This window comes from Lissotriton helveticus, chromosome 1_1 (assembly GCF_964261635.1).
Source record: "Lissotriton helveticus chromosome 1_1, aLisHel1.1, whole genome shotgun sequence".
NCBI lineage: Eukaryota > Metazoa > Chordata > Amphibia > Caudata > Salamandridae > Lissotriton > Lissotriton helveticus.
This window is the reverse complement of record NC_136057.1, coordinates 147,122,746-147,140,537: the sequence shown is the minus strand read 5'-3', so window position 1 is coordinate 147,140,537 and position 17,792 is coordinate 147,122,746. Positions and strand designations below refer to the sequence as shown.

Genomic DNA, 17,792 nt, shown 5'->3' with positions numbered 1-17,792 from the left:
TTGCTGAGTACAGCAAATGGTCTGGAGAAGCTCACGGAGGCAGCATGCCTTTGAAGCCTCCCCCTGCCCATCCTGGGGGAGGAGACCTAGCACCTCACCCAGGATGTGCATTGTTGCAGGCCCAGGAGAGCGGGGGCTCTCCACCCAGGGGTCCAGCAACATGTCTGCTGTGTGGCAGCCTCTGCAGCCACTCAGACCAGACGTGGATTGTAGGTTAGGTTTTCAGGGGGCATCTCTAAGATGCCCTCTGGTGCATTTGGCATTAAGCCCCACACTGGCATCAGTGCGGGTTTAATGTGCTGAGAAGTTTGGTACGAAACTTGTCCGTCTTCGGTGTAGCGATTATGGTGCTGTGGAGTTCGTAATGACAACCTCCCAGCACCATATACTCTTAATGGGATCACTGCACTTACAGTGCCTAGGAATGGCTCGGGGTACTGTAGGGGCACAGGGCTCATGCACCTGTGCCCACACTACTGGCATAAAGCACCCAGCTAGAGGGGTGACTGAAGTATGTCAGGGCAGTGGGTTCTGTGGGCATGGCACACAGGGATGAGTGCCATGTCGACTCTCTGTTTAGTTATGTACTTAGACACTCAACTTGCAAAGTCAGTGTGTTGGTGTCAGGGTATAGGGCCCCTAAGGGTGGCACAATAAGTGCTGCAGCCCTTAGGGGTCTTCTCTGGTCACCAGGCCCTGGGCACCTAGGGTACCATTTACTAGGGGCTGATAGGTGGCCAGAGATGCCAATTGGGTTTTGTTTCAATACAGCTTTAGGGAAGGAACACATTCCTTGGGTACCTGGTTATATTATAGAAAATTGGGTTAGACCCATATAGTCAGAGGGACCTGGGTAAGTAATTATTATAAGCATAGGGGTCCCAGACTGGACGAAGGATTATTTACATAAAATTTACAAATATTGAGAATGAACGAATAGAGACATTAATTCAAAGAAGGTACAGTGTTTTTATTTTCACTGCACTTTTGCCGTTTAATGGTTAATTGATATGAATCAAAACATTTGTGTCACATTATTCAATACGCCCACAAGGGAAGGGGAAAAGGGGAAGTGAGAAAACAGTTTAAGATAGTTGAGTCACTAGTCTAAACGGTTACTGACATGCATATAAATTCATGAATATAAACAATACGTGCTAAATGGTCCTCACGAGGGCGGCCACACCACAAAATACGCATAAGTCAGAACATTCTTGAAACAAACATATTCCTAAACAGCTGCACATATCACGCTATTGTTAGGACTTGACATTGTAGATAGCAGTCTACGTTTCGACCCAGAAGTTGTAGGATAGTAGATCCTTACTGCGCGGGTCTTCGTCAGGACATGTGGGAAGGGGTGGGAAGAGGGCTGACTCCTGGCGTATTGGCGGGGCGGGAGATGTCCAATTCTGCCAAAAAAGTTCCGTGGACAATCTGTAGGGGTGGAGAAACGATTGAAAATATTCAATCAGTTGTCCGTATCCAGTAGTTCTGGATTACGGCAGTAATGTAAAAAGATCAGGGCACGAGTCCCTCAACCGACCCGGGGGCTGTGAAGAATAACCGAGGCGAGATGAGCATTCAAGGCTCAGTGCGGAAAGATCCGCTGACGAAGTCCGACAGACCCGAGCTTATCGGAGAGTTCAGGGCGGCGTCTGAGCGCGTCTCCTGTAACCAGGAAGTGCTGCAGTGGTTACACGGAGCAGCATTCGAAGGCTCGGGAGTAAAAAGTGAAAAAATACTCTTTTTTTCCCCCAATATTTGTACATTTCATGTAAATAATCCTTCGTCCAGTCTGGGACCCCTATGCTTATAATAATTGGGCACCTGGTTGGCAGGAGCCCAGGGCACACTTGGTCAAAACACATCAGCAAAAAGTGGGGGCATACCATTGCAAGAAAGATGGCACTTTCTCACACGTTCCAACAGTACAGCACCCTCTACTGCCCTCTTGATCAACCAGGCCGAATCCATAACTAGCCCCGTATACATGTGGTTTATAGACTACTAATCTGCCTTTGACAGAGTCTACAGAAGGAAGCTGTGGCAGAAACTTTCCTTGCTGAACATTCCTAACAGCCTACTTAGGGCTTTGCAGCTTTTGCACCATGACACCTGGGTCAGGATTAAAAGATCGGGACGGCTCATGACTGTCTTATCTTATCTTATCTTATTAAAATATTTCTAGAGCGCACTGTCACCGATTGGTTGCTTGGCGCTCGACCCATGGCAACAATGCAAGGCCTCAAGGAAGGCTGTGTCCTTGCTCCTACGCTCTTTAACCTATTTTTTCACTACCTCTCTGCAGTCCTTGACTCAGTCAATTCACATTCACCCAAACTGGGTAGCCTTTGTTTATCCAACCTACTTTAAGTCGACGATCTGGTTCTTCTTAGCTACACAAAATTTGGCTTACAACGTCTCCTGGATGTGACTGCCATATATTCCAACAGGAATGGGTTACAGATAAACAAAATGAAAACCAAAATCCTTGCGGTCTGAACATCTGGGACCAAAAATCCAGTATGGCTCCTAGACCAGGAAAGAATAGAAGCAACCAGATGGCACAAGTACCTAGGCGTCCTCTTCAACAACAATAGCGGGTGTGTGAATCAGCTGGCAGAACTAAAAAAGAAAGGTACAGCGCTGTCTTTCACAATTAGATCCATCTACAAAAAACAAAATGGTCGAACATTTGCTCCAATCCTTCGGGTGACCCAGGCAAAGGTTCTCCCAAGCCTAACATATGGGTGTGACGTTCTATAAGGGCGGGACAGCGGGCAATTAGGCAAAATAGTTGCAAACATTTATAGAACGATCTTCCAGCTTCCCCCTTACACGTCGCCAGCACAAATCAAACTGGAATTCGGTATCTGCAGACGGGCACTGGCCCACATGGTGGCCTTCTTATTAAGCTGCCACAAGCTCAGGGCGTCCAAGGAAGACAGCCTGGCCCACTACCTATGGATTCAGTTGAACACAAGCCGATGGTCGTCGGGGTATCGCTACATGTCCTGCGGCCTCAGTTCTCTAGGCTTGACTATCCTTTGTGACTTACAAGTTAGCCAACACGAATTCAAGAGGTTAGCAAAATTCAGTGCAAATCAACTTTCTTCATTAGAAGACAGGGCCAGCCTCTCCAAACGGAACCACGGTTGGATGACTCTATGCACTTACCCACAGCTGAAACCCCAGAGCTATCTAACAATCACCCAGTGGTGGCTGGTATTAACAGGCGAAGGGGGCGTTGCCCTCCCAGCTTCCGAGCAGCAGAGACAAAAGGGAGACAATAAAATCAACACCATTTAAATGACGTGCTCATTTCTCACTGCTTAGTGCTCCACTTCTAATCTACCCTAATAAACATTTTAATATATTGTAGTTTTTTTGTGAGGTCGCCAGGTTGGACCCTCGGACGAGAGTCCCCTCCTCTAAGCATGTGCTGAACTGGGCGAGGAATTATCCTCGCCCTCGAGGCACAAGCGAGGAGAGTGACATCAGCCCGATGGGAGTGGCTGCACCAAGCAACAGTAAATAGGCTTCAAATGGGGTGCTTCTGACGTGGCCCAGGATGCGGTCAGCAGAGCCTCATTCACATTAAGGGGAAGGGGTGGGGCTGACCGAGAAGCAACACAGTTCAGTGGGTGGCAACGATTGTCGCCATCGCACTTTTTCATTGGCTAATGTAAACTGGCGTCGTGGGTTATGAGTGAGTTCAGCCCTTCAGCTCTTCTTCCTAATTCTGGAATTATCAGCACGTGACGTGTATGTGAGTTGCCTTGTTATGGCGCGCTGCACAACGGACACCATCAAGCTGCTCCAGCCCCGACCTAAAGAGACACGACTACACGCTACAGGCACCAGTTGGAAAAAGAAAGGCTGCGCCTACAGCCACAGTAAACGAGCGCACAGCACGAGGGAATTTTAGGATACACTGGTAAGAGATCAACAACATCGCAGTATCAAGTGAAACGTGATGCCAATTAATCATTTATACATCCTTCTCGTACAGTTTTAAATAAACATAAAAATACTTAACTACGGCTGTCGTTCTGTAGCTGAAGCTGAGCCCTTGTTTGTTGCGTTACAGGTCCAACAGAGTACAGTTGGTAGCCCAGGCATTATCTCTTTAAGCTGTGCAGTCTAACAGCTTTGTGGTGTTCACTCAGGAGAGTTTGTCGTTTTGCAAAATCGACCCAAAGGTTTTGGTGGGTATTACCTGTGCGCCCTGGCTACATTACACCAGCTCAGAGGTTTGTAAGCACCACAAGGCGAAGTTATTTGCCCAGAATCTATTAGAGCCGGCGCGAGACTCGAACAGCACTTAGGGCCCGATGTAGGTAGGCAAATACCGGTCGGAAACGGCCGAAAATACTGATTTTCAGCCGTTTCCGACCGGTATGTGGATATTGAGATGTAGGGGCATCTAAAATTACAGAATCTGTATTTTTACCGATTCTGTAGTTTTACCGATTCGGTAAAATACCGAATTGGTAAAATTACCGAATCTGTAATTTCAGATGTAGGTAGCACTGTTTTCAGTGCTACAAGGGTTTAAGAATTCTTAATTTACCACCAACTAGTAGTTGGTGGTAAATTAAGAAAACCATTGAAAAAGCATTTCTTTTGCTGTTTAAACAGTGCCATTTAGGGCATGTATGTCAGCAACATGTGCACCCACGCACAATTGAGGGGTGCAACAGGGTGTCAAAGTGACACCCTGCCACCCTTCAATGTTTCCCCCAATTACTGAATCGGTATTTACCGATTCGGTAATTGACATTGATTCCTATGGGCCTCAAGGCCCATAGGAATTAATGGCAGTTACGGAAACGGTAAATACTGATTCATTAATTACCGAATCATACCGATTCGGTAATTAATTCGGTAAATATACCTACATCCCGATTGCCAGTTCTTAAATACCGAATCGGTATGATTCGGTATTTAAGAATTGGTAATCGGGGATTACCTACATCTGGCCCTTAGTGCGTTATTGACTTTTTTCACGGACCTCCAGTTAGCCTTGTGTGCTACATGTATACATATTTTCACTGTATGGAGCTATAGTCTATACATAAATATGTATACATGTAGCGCACGATACAATGTGAAATGGAGGTTCAAGAAAAAGCACTAAGTGCTGTTCGAGTCTCAGCACCGGCTCTAATAGTGAGCGCTTTTTGAGTCTCGGCCTCGCTCTCTGTTGATTAAGATAATTGAAAGGCTTACTTACAAAACGTTATTGAGCTGGCAACGTCTTTATTTCACATTTTTCATAACAATTTGGAAGGAATGTAGACGTCACTGGAATTCAATAGCAATCTCTCGAAGCTCGAACACTGTTTCTTCAGTGCCTGGACTGTGTGTATGTGACAGGACTGCACCATCTTCTGCGCATGATAAAAGAGCTCTGCATATGGCGTGTGAACAGCATAAATATTGAAGGCTGCAGTCTTGGAAAGCTAAGAAATTTCATTGTATGAAAGCTTGTGAAGGTGCTTGGCATTTGTCCAAACCGGTGAACCCTTGATTCTCGCAACCCAAAACTCTGTAAATTGCTGGTTTTATTGTTGGGAAGTCAAATTGTGAGCTGGATGTGTTCCTCCCTGGTGATTACAGCCTGCTGGAGTGTGTAGAGTGAAAATAAAGAAGGGAAAGGCGAAAGGTGGTCTGCGGTGACATTCACATTTGGAGTAATTAAGTTGCTTTTTGTGAGCTTTTAAGCCTTTTAATTGGTGATCTGACAGTCAAAGTGTTTATTTACAGCTGCCAAGTCTTCAGATTGCTTACGTGTGACAGTTCCAGAGTTTTGGTGTACTTATGTCCTCTTGTACAAGTGGCTCACTCCAGAAACTGTTGAATGTTTTAATGTAGTAAGGTATGGGGCAGTTCTGATATGTTTAAATATTTTAACACCACACATTCACAATTGCTATATAAACTTTCTTCCATTCTCAAATTTGCTTTCAAATGTACCATTTGCCACTGTTTTCTTCAAACTTTTTCTGGGGAAAAGCCCCCAAAAATCCTTTCTGTTAGTTGGACTTCTGCGCTTCGCATGCTTGTGACATAACACTCATACCCAGCTTTTACGCCACACCACTTTCAAATGTCACCAGCCGCCACTGCAATCACCTTTAACGAATGTACTAAGCTCCAGTTCTTAAGGCTGAGAATGGGGTTTATTCCCCTGACCTGTCACCTCCCAAAATGGAAAAGAGACTGGGCCCGATTCACAGAATGAACTTAAGACTCAATCCTAAACTTACTACTATTTTGGTATTCACAGAATGCACTTACTACTTTTGGCATTCACAGAATGCACCTACTACTTTTGGTATTCACAGAAGTTAGGATTTTGCCTTAAGTCTGTCTTAAGTTTGTCTTGAGACAAACTTAAGACAAAATCCTAACTTCTGTGAATACCAAAAGTAGTAAGTTCATTCTGTGAATGCCAAAAGTAGTAAGTGCATTCTGTGAATACCAAAATAGTAGTAAGTTTAGGATTGAGTTTTAAGTTCATTCTGTGAGTCGGGCCCACTGTGCCCAGGAAACGTGTTGGCTCCGTGACCAACACAGGGAAGACATAATACACTTGATATGCTTATGCCAAAATCTCTTAGGAGACAGAAGGATCCTACTATGAAGGGGTTGGATTGCAAAGGACATACGATCTTGCTGGGGAGTGGTGCTGGCTTGCCTTGACCCCTTGAGCACTCCCCTTAACTGTGCCTTGGTCAGATATATGGATCGTTTCACTAAGAAGCTAGAGGAGGCGAGATGTGCTCACAATGGTCGAGCAGGCAACCTGACTCCTTGTCTCACTAGGATTACCGTCCCCGGTCACTGATCTACAGACATGTTTTAGACCCATCATTAAGGCATGGCATAAGCAGAGGAATCTATATGTCCATACCGTTTTCTTATACAACCTCCCCCCCCCCAACTAGGAAGACGCCAAACCCTCCTCCCTAACTGAACACAATCCTCAGTGTGTCATAGAATGTGCATCAAGCAATAGAGCTTTTTTATGTCACAACGACTCTCTTTTTATTAACTCTCAACTGTTTAAATTGGACCTCAGTGTCTTTTTAGATTAGGCTTTCACAATGTTTTTAAATTTTATATCAAAGCTAAGCACCTAGCAATGAATCTCTGTTATTGTATATCATTGCAAGGGTTTTTAACAATTCACGCAATAAAGCAGTTTTCTACAGTTCCAACTGTACATGCACTTTACTGCTCCCTTGACTTGTTTGCTTTATTTACAATTGATCAGGTCACTGGGATATTGCTTCCGTGATATCCGGTTGTTCTCTTTATCGTTTCAACTGTACAGCGCCCTTTACTGCTCCCTTGACTTGCTCACCCTCCTTGATACCAGCACCACATGTGAACGGACCATGATGGCGCTGCGCCCCTGAAACATGAGTCAGATTTCAATGTATGGTCTTTAAGTCTGATTTATGACCAACGACGATTGCATCAACAATTTAAACTTCCACCGAGGATTACAAAACTGCACGTTTTGTTGATGTGATTTTTTATTAGTGTGTAGTGGAAAAGCTTGATTCCTAGATTGATATAAGCTTTCCTTTTTACTGTGCCTCTATGCTTCATTTTATAAGCACTAGGACAGGGTGTGGCATAACTGCTTGATTGGCCGACTTTGAAGCGGAGGGACTGGGGGGCATATTAGCAAGCCTGTGCGATAAAATTATCGCCGCTTTATCGGCCGAAAATGTCCGATACTTGATAATATGCTCTATGAATTCCCATCGAAGCCCATGTTAGATGTCTTCACATCTAACATGGGCTTCGATTGGAATTCCTTAGAGCATATTATCAAGCCCATTATCGCCGCTTTATCGGCCGTTTTCGGCCGATAAAGCGGCGATAATTTTATCGCACAGGCTTGATAATATGCCCCCGGGTTCGGTTCTTGGCACCAGGCTGAACATCCTATGATTCTGGGCAAATCCTGTCTCATTTTGTACTTGCAATGTTTGCTGCTGTTCACCGTATGCAGTGGCAAAGCTTACCTTCTAATTTGTTAAAAGCTTTCTTACTGAATACTCTGGAATACCTTTTTAGGTTTCGTAACCTGGCGAGGGGCAAAGCCCCTCCCAGATCGAAATCTGTTGTTTTTAATAGTGAGGTTAGGACAGCCTCTGTTTCCAATTGGCTAGCTCCATAAATGGAGGCTAGCCATTGGGAGGCAGAGGCTGTCAATCGCGCTTTCTCACGAAAACGCGATTCGGGGGCGTTTCTGGTGCTTTTTTTAAGCCCCGCCCCTTTGTCCTGGGCCGCGCTGTCATTGGCTGCCGGCCCGGGACACCCCGTGACGTCATTCCCCGGGCCGCGCTGTGATTGGCTGGCCGGCCCGGGACCTGACTTGTTTCTTTGTGTTTTGACTGAGTCTCGGCACGTCCTAGGTGAGGCACTTGTTCCAGCGTGTTGCGTAGTCCGAAGACATCGCACGTGCGTCGGTCCGAGTCTCTGTTAGGCTGACTGAAGATGCGGTGTCTGGTTAGCGAGGCTCTGAGGGAGCGAGTTGCAGAAGAGTGGACGGTCGTCCTCGGAAGAAGTAACGCGAGGCGCTTTCAGCACCGCGAGACACCGAGCGGCGCTCAGCTGGCACCTCGACGGTGGAGCGAGAGCGAAGGACCGAGGCTGTGGATCAGTGTTTTCTGACTTAACGTTTTGGACTCGATTCATTCAGGTGGGATGCTCGTCTCCTGGCAGGGCTGACGCAGCCTTTCTTCCTTCCAGGATCAGACCGCGATCGCAATTGAGAGTGAAACTCGAGTATGTTTATCAGGCGCATGTGGACTAACTGGTTGGTGTGCTGGTTACGGAATTGGTAATTCTGAGAATCGATCCTTTTGTTGAACTTAATGTGTATGCATTTCTTCGTGCTTCCAACTTGCTCCCTCTGTCGGAAGACCCAACGACCATGAGCATGCGAACGGGCTTTACTACGCCAAAATTGTACAGTTTATAGGATGTCGGCGAGTAGAATTTAGAAGCCCAGTCGGGTCCATAATAAGTCCTTCACCAACCATATCATTTCACACAGAGTGGCGCGAGTAAAGAAGCCGGGAGAGATATGTGTTATTGGACAGAAACACTGGATCACTAAAACAATGTTCGGGTTTTTATCTGAAGCGCGGGTCGCGGAGTTTGTTTTACGGCTCTGCTCTGGAAAATGTGCCATGGTAGAGATAGCTTGGTGAACTGCGCTTATCCCTGCGTTCGTCTTCCAACTACAAGTTCTCAGCCTAAATGTCCTCCTCATGTTTCTTCTCACTAGTATGGGTGCGCGGTGACTCCCTCCGGCTGGAGGTGTTCCTAGTTGCTGGGGAGAAGGAATGACCCCCTGGTGACCACTTTGCTGTTGCTTTTCGCTCCTGCATCTCCTTGGGAGATATGAAGTCACAACCTATGCAGGGGACACAAAACCCTCCCCCCGCACAACACTTCTTCCCACCCACAAAGACCGCACACGTCGAGAAGAGGTGGTCCGCAGACCCCATCACTGCTTGTGAATTGGAGAAGACTGGAGTTTGAAGCTGAATTTTTTTTTTTTTAAAACACTGTGATCCTGTGCAATTCACTTATTTCCCTGCGCCGCTGCTCGTGTGTTCACCAACATAATCTTTTAAACACAGCCTGTACACCAGGATTAGGCGCTATGCAACACACACCCAGACCCTTTCCAATTACCTCCAGTCAGCAGACATTTCGTAAAAACGCTTTCCTTTTTACCCCCTCCCAAAACTGAAACGTTGCGATGTCCGGTATTTCAACAAATATTCGCTCCACATTTCATTAAAAACAAACATAGTTTATATTTAACTACAAGGTGTGTGCTCCATATCGCCCAGACATTTAATATCAAGTGCCTTCAACGCTGACAACATGCTGCAGTCGGAATCTATGCACTTTAACACCAGTTACCCCTTCCCGAATTCTAACATCATAGATGCAAATAACCCCCCCCCCCCCCTCGGCTGGAGGGTCCCCCGTTCACCCCACGTGTCCAGTACAAATATACACCTTTACATACGGGACTCGACACCTACATCAATTATAACAATTTCAAGAGAAAATGAAGTTTAGACCCGACGTCTAATGGGAAGTGAACTTGATCACAGCGGTGAAAAGTTGAAATACGAGCACTTTGGAGGTATGAGCACTTTGTTGCTGTACCCACAGATTAGTTCTCACCTGCAGCCCTCCCCCACCCCCTTGCACACGTGCTTGTACACAGGGTATGCTTGGCACTGCACGTAGCGCAAGAGGCAGCAATAACTTCAAGCTGTCACAAGATCACACAGCGCGCAGAGGGGACGCGGGGACTGGCGGCGCCGTCTCTTACCTGCAGCAGGCACATGGACGGAGGCAACAGAGCGCTTTACAGGAGTACAGGTACCAAACTATGATAGCAGGCGCATGGCCCGGAGGCATCAGGGTGCTTTACAGGAGTACAGGTACCAAACAATTATAACAGGCACATGGACGGAAGCATCAGAGCGCTTTACAGGAGTACAGGCACCAAACTATGATAACAGGCACATGGACGGAGGCAACAGAGCGCTTTACGGGAGTACAGGTGCCAAACTATGATAGCAGGCGCATGGACGGAGGCAACAGAGCGCTTTACAGGAGTACAGGTACCAAACTATGATAGCAGGCGCATGGACGGAGGCAACAGAGCGCTTTACAGGAGTACAGGTACCAAACTATGATAGCAGGCGCATGGACGGAGGCAACAGAGCGCTTTACAGGAGTACAGGTACCAAACTATGATAGCAGGCGCATGGACGGAGGCATCAGGACGCTTTACAGGAGTACAGGTACCAAACTATGCTTGGCAAGTGCAGTGACAAGAAGTTGAGGACCCCGTGGGTGGCACGGCACCTGCAGAAGTGGTGTCCAATTGTATTTGTGTAGCGCTTGCAAGCAGCCAGGATCTTTCACTCATTGGTGCAGGCGCTTGTCTGTGGTTCAGCGTCACCTTCAGGACTGGTGCTTAGGTCCTGCCTTGGGGATCTAAGCGCTCTTCCCATGGTTTCAGATATCAGCATTTTCATGGTATGGCTTCTTGGGTGCGCCTGTGGTGTTTTATGGTACATGCTTTCCGATCCCAATCGGGTCGTTTGTTCTGGTTCGCTGGTGTTCGGCTTCCGGCTTCACTTATGTTTCTGTAATGTCATGTGTCTTCCTTTCTGAGTGCCTGTGGGCAGTGGCAGAAAGGTCCATTATCCATGACTGATGTTCGGTTTGTTATGGCATTGTTAGGGCCTGATGTAGCTGGTCTTATCCTCTCATTCTGTGGTTTGCGCGGTTGACCCCAATGTATGCTCTACTAGCACTGGTAGCCTCTTCTGACCCTACTTCTTGTTTCTAGGCTCGAATTGCGCCCTCATTTTCTATTGTTGTCTGTTGCGACATGTGTGCTGTGTTTTTGGCCTTCTAATGTTCCGGTTGCATTCTGGCACTTTTGGCCGGTATTTGTGATCATACTCCATCGCTTTAGGTGGCGTCTATGCCTTTCAGGAGGCTGTCTTTTCTGCTGTCCTTTCCACTGGTGTCACTCAGAGACTTCTTGGCACTATTCGCTCTTCATCGATTCGCTCGGTCTGACTTTGTTTCTTCTGGGTTGCTGCAATATAGGTGCTGTGGGCCCTTTGCCCGCAGTGTCAAAGCTGCCCTGTGCACAGTCCTCCGCCACCCATTGGGAGCTGTCCATGTTTAGAAAACTGCAATTTAATGAATGAATTGGTATCACAGACTATGAGGTAGTCTGCACGCTCACAAGGACACCATTTCCAAAAAACACAAGATTATCACCATCTTTTTGACAAAAAGCACAATATACTTAATTCCACTTTATTTGCCCAACCCTATTAATTACTGAATCAATAACCTAAGATTCGGGCATATTGCTTAAATTTGCATTTTATTTTATAAACAATCACTGCTATACTATTCGTCTGAGGTTGTATCAGTCCTCTGTGGCATTTTAAGCATTCTTTCATTCAAAGGCACTATCCGGTGTCTTTAGACCTCCCTGCAGCCAAGTCTCAATGAGGATATCTCTTCATTCTCCTGTTTTTTCCATCCTAGATAATCCCTGTTTCCACACTGAAGCTTTTCAGGATTAGTAACACAAAGGGGATTATCTTCAACATGATATCACTTTACCACGGCGGCTACATGCAACGTGGAGCCCGAGTAAAAGGAACGTACTGGGTGACCAGTTGAAGCCCATGTCTGTCTGTTTCACTTCCTGTCGAGCAGTCTAGAATACCCTGTGATGAGCCATCAGGCCCAGTACCGTATAGTGGGGCACCTCCTTTAATCCTATATCCAAGGAAGTGATGTGGTAGAACTGATTTTCCCACATGCGAAGATGTCTGTCTCCCGAGGTGGTACAGAAGGTGAGTGACTGCAGAGTGCTAGGGAGTGCAGAGTGACTGCAGAGTGCTAGGGAGTGCAGAGTGACTGCAGAGTGACTAGGGAGTGCAGAGTGACTGCAAAGTGACTGCAGAGTGACTAGGGAGTGCAGAGTTACTAGGGAGTGCAGAGTTACTAGGGAGTGCAGAGTTACTAGGGAGTGCAGAGTTACTAGGGAGTGCAGAGTGCTAGGGAGTGCAGAGTGCTAGGGAGTGCAGAGTGCTAGGGAGTGCAGAGTGCTAGGGAGTGCAGAGTGCTAGGGAGTGCAGAGTGCTAGGGAGTGCAGAGTGCTAGGGAGTGCAGAGTGACTAGGGAGTGCTAGGGAGTGCAGAGTGACTAGGGAGTGCTAGGGAGTGCAGAGTGCTAGGGAGTGCAGAGTGACTAGGGAGTGCAGAGTGACTAGGGAGTGCAGAGTGACTAGGGAGTGCAGAGTGACTAGGGAGTGCAGAGTGACTAGGGAGTGCAGAGTGACTAGGGAGTGCAGAGTGACTAGGGAGGGCTAGGGAGTGCAGAGTGACTAGGGAGTGCTATGGAGGGCTAGGGACTACAGAGTGACTGCAGAGATTAAGCTAATGGCAATGTAAATGACAATGCCATTTATTGATCTGTTTTCAAAACCAACACATAAATACAAATTTTGTAATTTACAATGCCAATAGGTCTAACTTTTCCAAAGGCGAAACCATTGCATTGTAAATGCTTGTTAAACTAGGCTTGATCTTTTTACTTGTAACGATTTTGCAATTAAAATATTATTACATGCCCAGTTAAGTCACACACTCACACCTACAGCCATTCGACACGTCTACTGGCTCAGGCTTCATTCTTTTTTACTTCGCTTTCAGCCATGATAAACCGCAGACTTGCTGCTATTAAGCACGGCTAAAAGGCATTAAGATTGGACATGTCGATAGCTTCGGATTACCGAGACCTATTGGCGTGGCCAATGCTCGATTAGTAAACTAAGGAGTCCCGTTCTAGCACATTTGGATGAGGGATGCAGGTGCAAGACATCTCTGAGAGCACTGGGACTGATCGACCCACCTTGCTTCCTCGAGTTGGATCATTTGTCATTCTAGAAAATGATGTATAATGAATCTGCATATGTAATGTGTGGGTGCTTCGGTGTAGGGGATAGGGATGGGGCTTTGGGAGGAGGACTGGGAGTTTAATGCTGGAGATTGTATTCACTGAAAGATGTTCTGATTAACTCTTATAAATTGCAAAATTAATCGAATGAAAACCATCGAAAAGTTATTACTACATAGGTCTCTGCATACATTTAAATGATGCACTATTTTATCCGGAAATTAGTTCAAAGACAGATCTGAACTGGTCTGTGCACACAGAGCAGACTGGTGGATGGTGTGTAGGTCAGCTCCTCTCACCTGGACACAAGTTCGCTCCTCCCAGCAGGATGGAAAGACATGTTGATGGGCTTCCCAAGATACAAACCGTGACGTCAGACAATGTGAATCCTAAAAATAGAAGACATCAGTTATTTCACAGTCATGAACACGTTTAAGTCTCCTTTACTGTAATAGCTTGAGAAAGCATAAACATCCTTGGGGAAAACCAGCTTCAGAACATGAACTGTCGGAATGTCCATACACCTACCTGCAAAGCTCTCCACCTGCATCTAACATTCTAACCCTCTATCAAGCACTCGTCCTCAGATAAGCTAGGAAGGGCGAAAAGTAACTAGCCCAGTAATTATATAGGACGTGATTTTGACTGTATTAAGTAATTTTATTTCCGAAGAAAATGTTTGGAAGGAGATATTTATGTGTTGTCCATGTCTTTGTAGGCCCTGTGTTGCTGTACATTGTGCTGTGGCACCAGAAGGTGCTACATTGTTGGGGATGGAGATGGTCGGTGGCCATGGAGGGAAGGGGTGCTGATTGCCGCGCACCCATGGTGTGAGTTAGTGGGTACTGTACTGCTGAATGTGCTCCCTTTGCTGGGGGGTTAAGGGGTTCTGGTTGGCTCTGAATGATCATTCTTTTTGTGGGTGCTGCGTTGGTGCAGGGCTCATGTTCAGTGCTGCTGAACCTGTTGTCCATGGTCATAGGAAGAACTGTGCCGCTGAAGGTGCTAACAGTGGAGGTGGACAGTGCTCTGCTGCTGTGGGGCTTTGGCAATAGGGATGCTTTGGTTATATCCGTTATGTAAGGGGTGCTGTGCTGCACAAGGTGTGGTGCTGAGCTGTCGAGATGCTGTTGATGATGTTAGTGGTCTGCATTGCTGGAGGTTCTGTCCAAGGTGTTAGTGGTGCCTTGCAGCACAAGGGGCTGTCCAAGGTGTTAGTGGTTCCGTGCGACAAGAGTTGTTGGCTATGGTCTAAGTAGTTGCTGCTAGATGTGCTCCCTACGCTGTTAGGGGTGTAGTGCTGCTAGAGGTGCTTGCATAATCAACTTCCAGGTATATGTGGCAGCGTAAGTGGTTGAGAGACACCTTATCACACACCTCCAGTGCTGAGCATTTACAACCGGATTTACGACGGTACAACGCGTGATATTACCATGAGTACTGTTACAACGCGTCTTTTACAACGCAAGTTGTTACAACGACTTGCGCTGTAGGGGTGCGGACTTAGGAATAGTTTAATTTACTATTCCAACACCAGCCTATGTACAGTAGGGAAGGTGTTGGAATAGTAAATCTACTATTCCTTATCTTAGAGCGCCCTCCAGCGCAAGTCGTGGTTAAGACTTGCGTTGTAAGACGCGTCGTAACAGTACTGCGGGGTAACATCCGCGTCGTAAAGGATGTTCCCCCTCACAACCTGCTGAAGCTTCTTCATTAGTCTTGTGACATGTATATAAATGTATATAAATGCCGTACTCACTCAGAAACAATGTGTAAACTTTCTCTTTAATAGAAACTTTATTGCATTTTCCTCGAAATTAGGCATTACAGGACAATGACTTTTCAATAATCAAGTTAGTGCAGTCAAATCAAAACAATAGGATATATATACAGTGCCTCGGGTGTGTCATTTAATCTCAGTCTCAGTCATGTCAAGCAGGGAAAAACATTACGATCATATTATATAACCAACCCCCTACCCAGATCCCAAAACAATCTAAAAACCTGATGTGTCTCTAAGGAGCTGTTCTATCCAGTGTAAGTGGGGAGGAGCAGGGTTGTGTGTGCGGTAAAGTCTGGATACGGACCTGGTGCATCCGCTGGTGCTGGAACCTCTCCAGCATACAGTTACCAAAGGATGCAATTAGTGCTCAACCCAGCTTTGCCATTGCATCACATTAGGGATCTGAGCCTTGTGCTTTTAAGCCCCAATATCTTATCCCATTCCATGGAGATGGATGTTTTTTGCAGCCCCCTGTATTCCTTCCACCTGAAGGCTCCACGTTCTGCAAGACCCCAATGATGCACCTCCTCTCACTAGTCCTCCACCCTTGTGGCCGACGGGGGCGTCCAGCATTTAGTTGAACCGGCGTTTCGCTAGTAGTAATGCTGGATTCATGAATCACGCTCCTACCTTGGATCCTCTGAGTCTCATGGGCAGCCCAAGTATACACTGTTCTAAGTTATCCTAACTTGCCTGCCCCATGACCTCTCCTAATGCTCTTGCTGTTTTCGCCCAATAGCTTGAGAGTTCGGACAAGCCCACAGCATATAAATCAAGTCTGCCCCGAGTGATTGGCAACTGGGACACACCGAGGACACCAAGGGGGTACTTCTGGTTGATTTTGTGTGGCATTAAATATGGTCTATGTAGTATGGAAAATTGAATGAATTTGGATCCCGAGTTGCGAGATACTTTTTTGGGGTATTCTAGTAAGCACTCCCACTCCTTTTCAGAGAGTTCCCTAGCGACATCTGTCTCCAACCTACATTTCTAGGAACCAAGTGTACAGCCATCACACCAAGTGCCGACCATGCCCTATAATGTGCAGTGCTCAGAGGAGTTGATGGGTGAAGAACTCCAGTCCATTTGCCGCTCCATATTTATGCACATATTGAAGGATACTTGCATGAGTGAGCAATAGAGAGTCAGGGAGACTATGAGCCTGTAAAAAATCCTTGTGGGGCATTAGAGAGCCATTCGCAAATAACCCTCCCGCCATATTGACCCACCTTGCTCAAAGGGTACTAATCCATGTCTCATTAGGGTGCCCATGGTAGTAGGGAGGCCTCACAGGTGGATATTAGGTTCATAAGGCATCCCGACCGACGTATATTTCATTGCTAGTTTCCAGTACGTCAGGGCAGTGCGCAATAGTAATGTATGTGTCGGAAGCGACGGAACATAAAGGCATAGTAATCTGTGCAACTGGCCACACTCTAGCTGAGCCTTCGTAAGGTTCTATTTCAGTCATGACCAGCTAGCAAGTATACCAAATACTGCAGTTGCCCAGCTATGCAGTAGGCAACAGAAAGGGGTAAGGTTACCCAGAAGGCCACCTGAGAGTTCAGTGCGTGATCATACGAGTGAGATTACCTTCCTATAAATCAGGGCAATCTCTGTATACTTGAACCCCAAGATACCAAAAGATGCAAGGGGCCACTGGAATCATAGAATCACTTAACTGGAATTTGGGCTCAGCATATGTGCTGGTGAAGGAGTAAGCACACGATTTGTCTCCATTTATGCAGAGGTCCTAGAGATTTCCAAAGGTGAATAATTGGGCCATCTCTACCTGTGCCTCTTGAATATCTTTGAACTACAAGATCATATCATCATCAGTAATATAGTATGTACTGCATTGCCTTTGGGGATCCCCAGTCCACAATAAATAATAATGTATGTGTGGGCAGCAAAGGGGATATCAAGGAATAGTGTAGTGTAGTTCCTATATTTCCAATAGGCCCTGCGCATTGGAATAATATATCCTATAGATTTGACATAGGACTGAGGTCGACTAGGTCTCTATCGAATATATTAGACTTACTTGTGTGTGCCAGCTCACTCGGAGGTCATTAGAAACGGTAAACGTCGTTTACAACGCGGTGTTTACACTGCACAACCTTAACCATGCTGCGATTACAACGCAAGTCGTGGCGCTGTTGGTTAAGGAATATTGTAATTTTCTATTCCAACACCTTCCCTACTGTTATGTGGGCTGGTGTTCGAATAGAAAATTATAATAATACTCAATTCGCGCCCTCCAACGCAAGCCGTTGTAACGACTTGCGTTGTAAAATCCGCGATGTAAAGTACCGCAATCAAAAAGATCTCGTTGTACTATCATACATCCCTAGAAACGTTCTCGAATAAACAAGAAGGGATTAGTTTCTGACAACCGCATAAACATGACAACTTTGTTTCCCCAAGAATAAACGTATCTTCAGAGTCGTGG

The 17,792-nt window shown here is 46.3% G+C and overlaps 1 protein-coding gene across 1 annotated transcript in view; it reads right to left on the bottom strand.

Annotated features, from left to right (window-relative positions):
• LOC144768327 (carnosine synthase 1-like) overlaps positions 1 to 17,792 on the bottom strand; it is a 595,298-nt gene that overhangs the window by 503,811 nt on the left and 73,695 nt on the right. Inside the window, exon 2 of the mRNA XM_078651907.1 lies at positions 13,857 to 13,946. Coding sequence (XP_078508033.1) covers positions 13,857 to 13,946 — 90 coding nt within the window. The remainder of the gene's footprint in view (positions 1 to 13,856; positions 13,947 to 17,792) is intronic.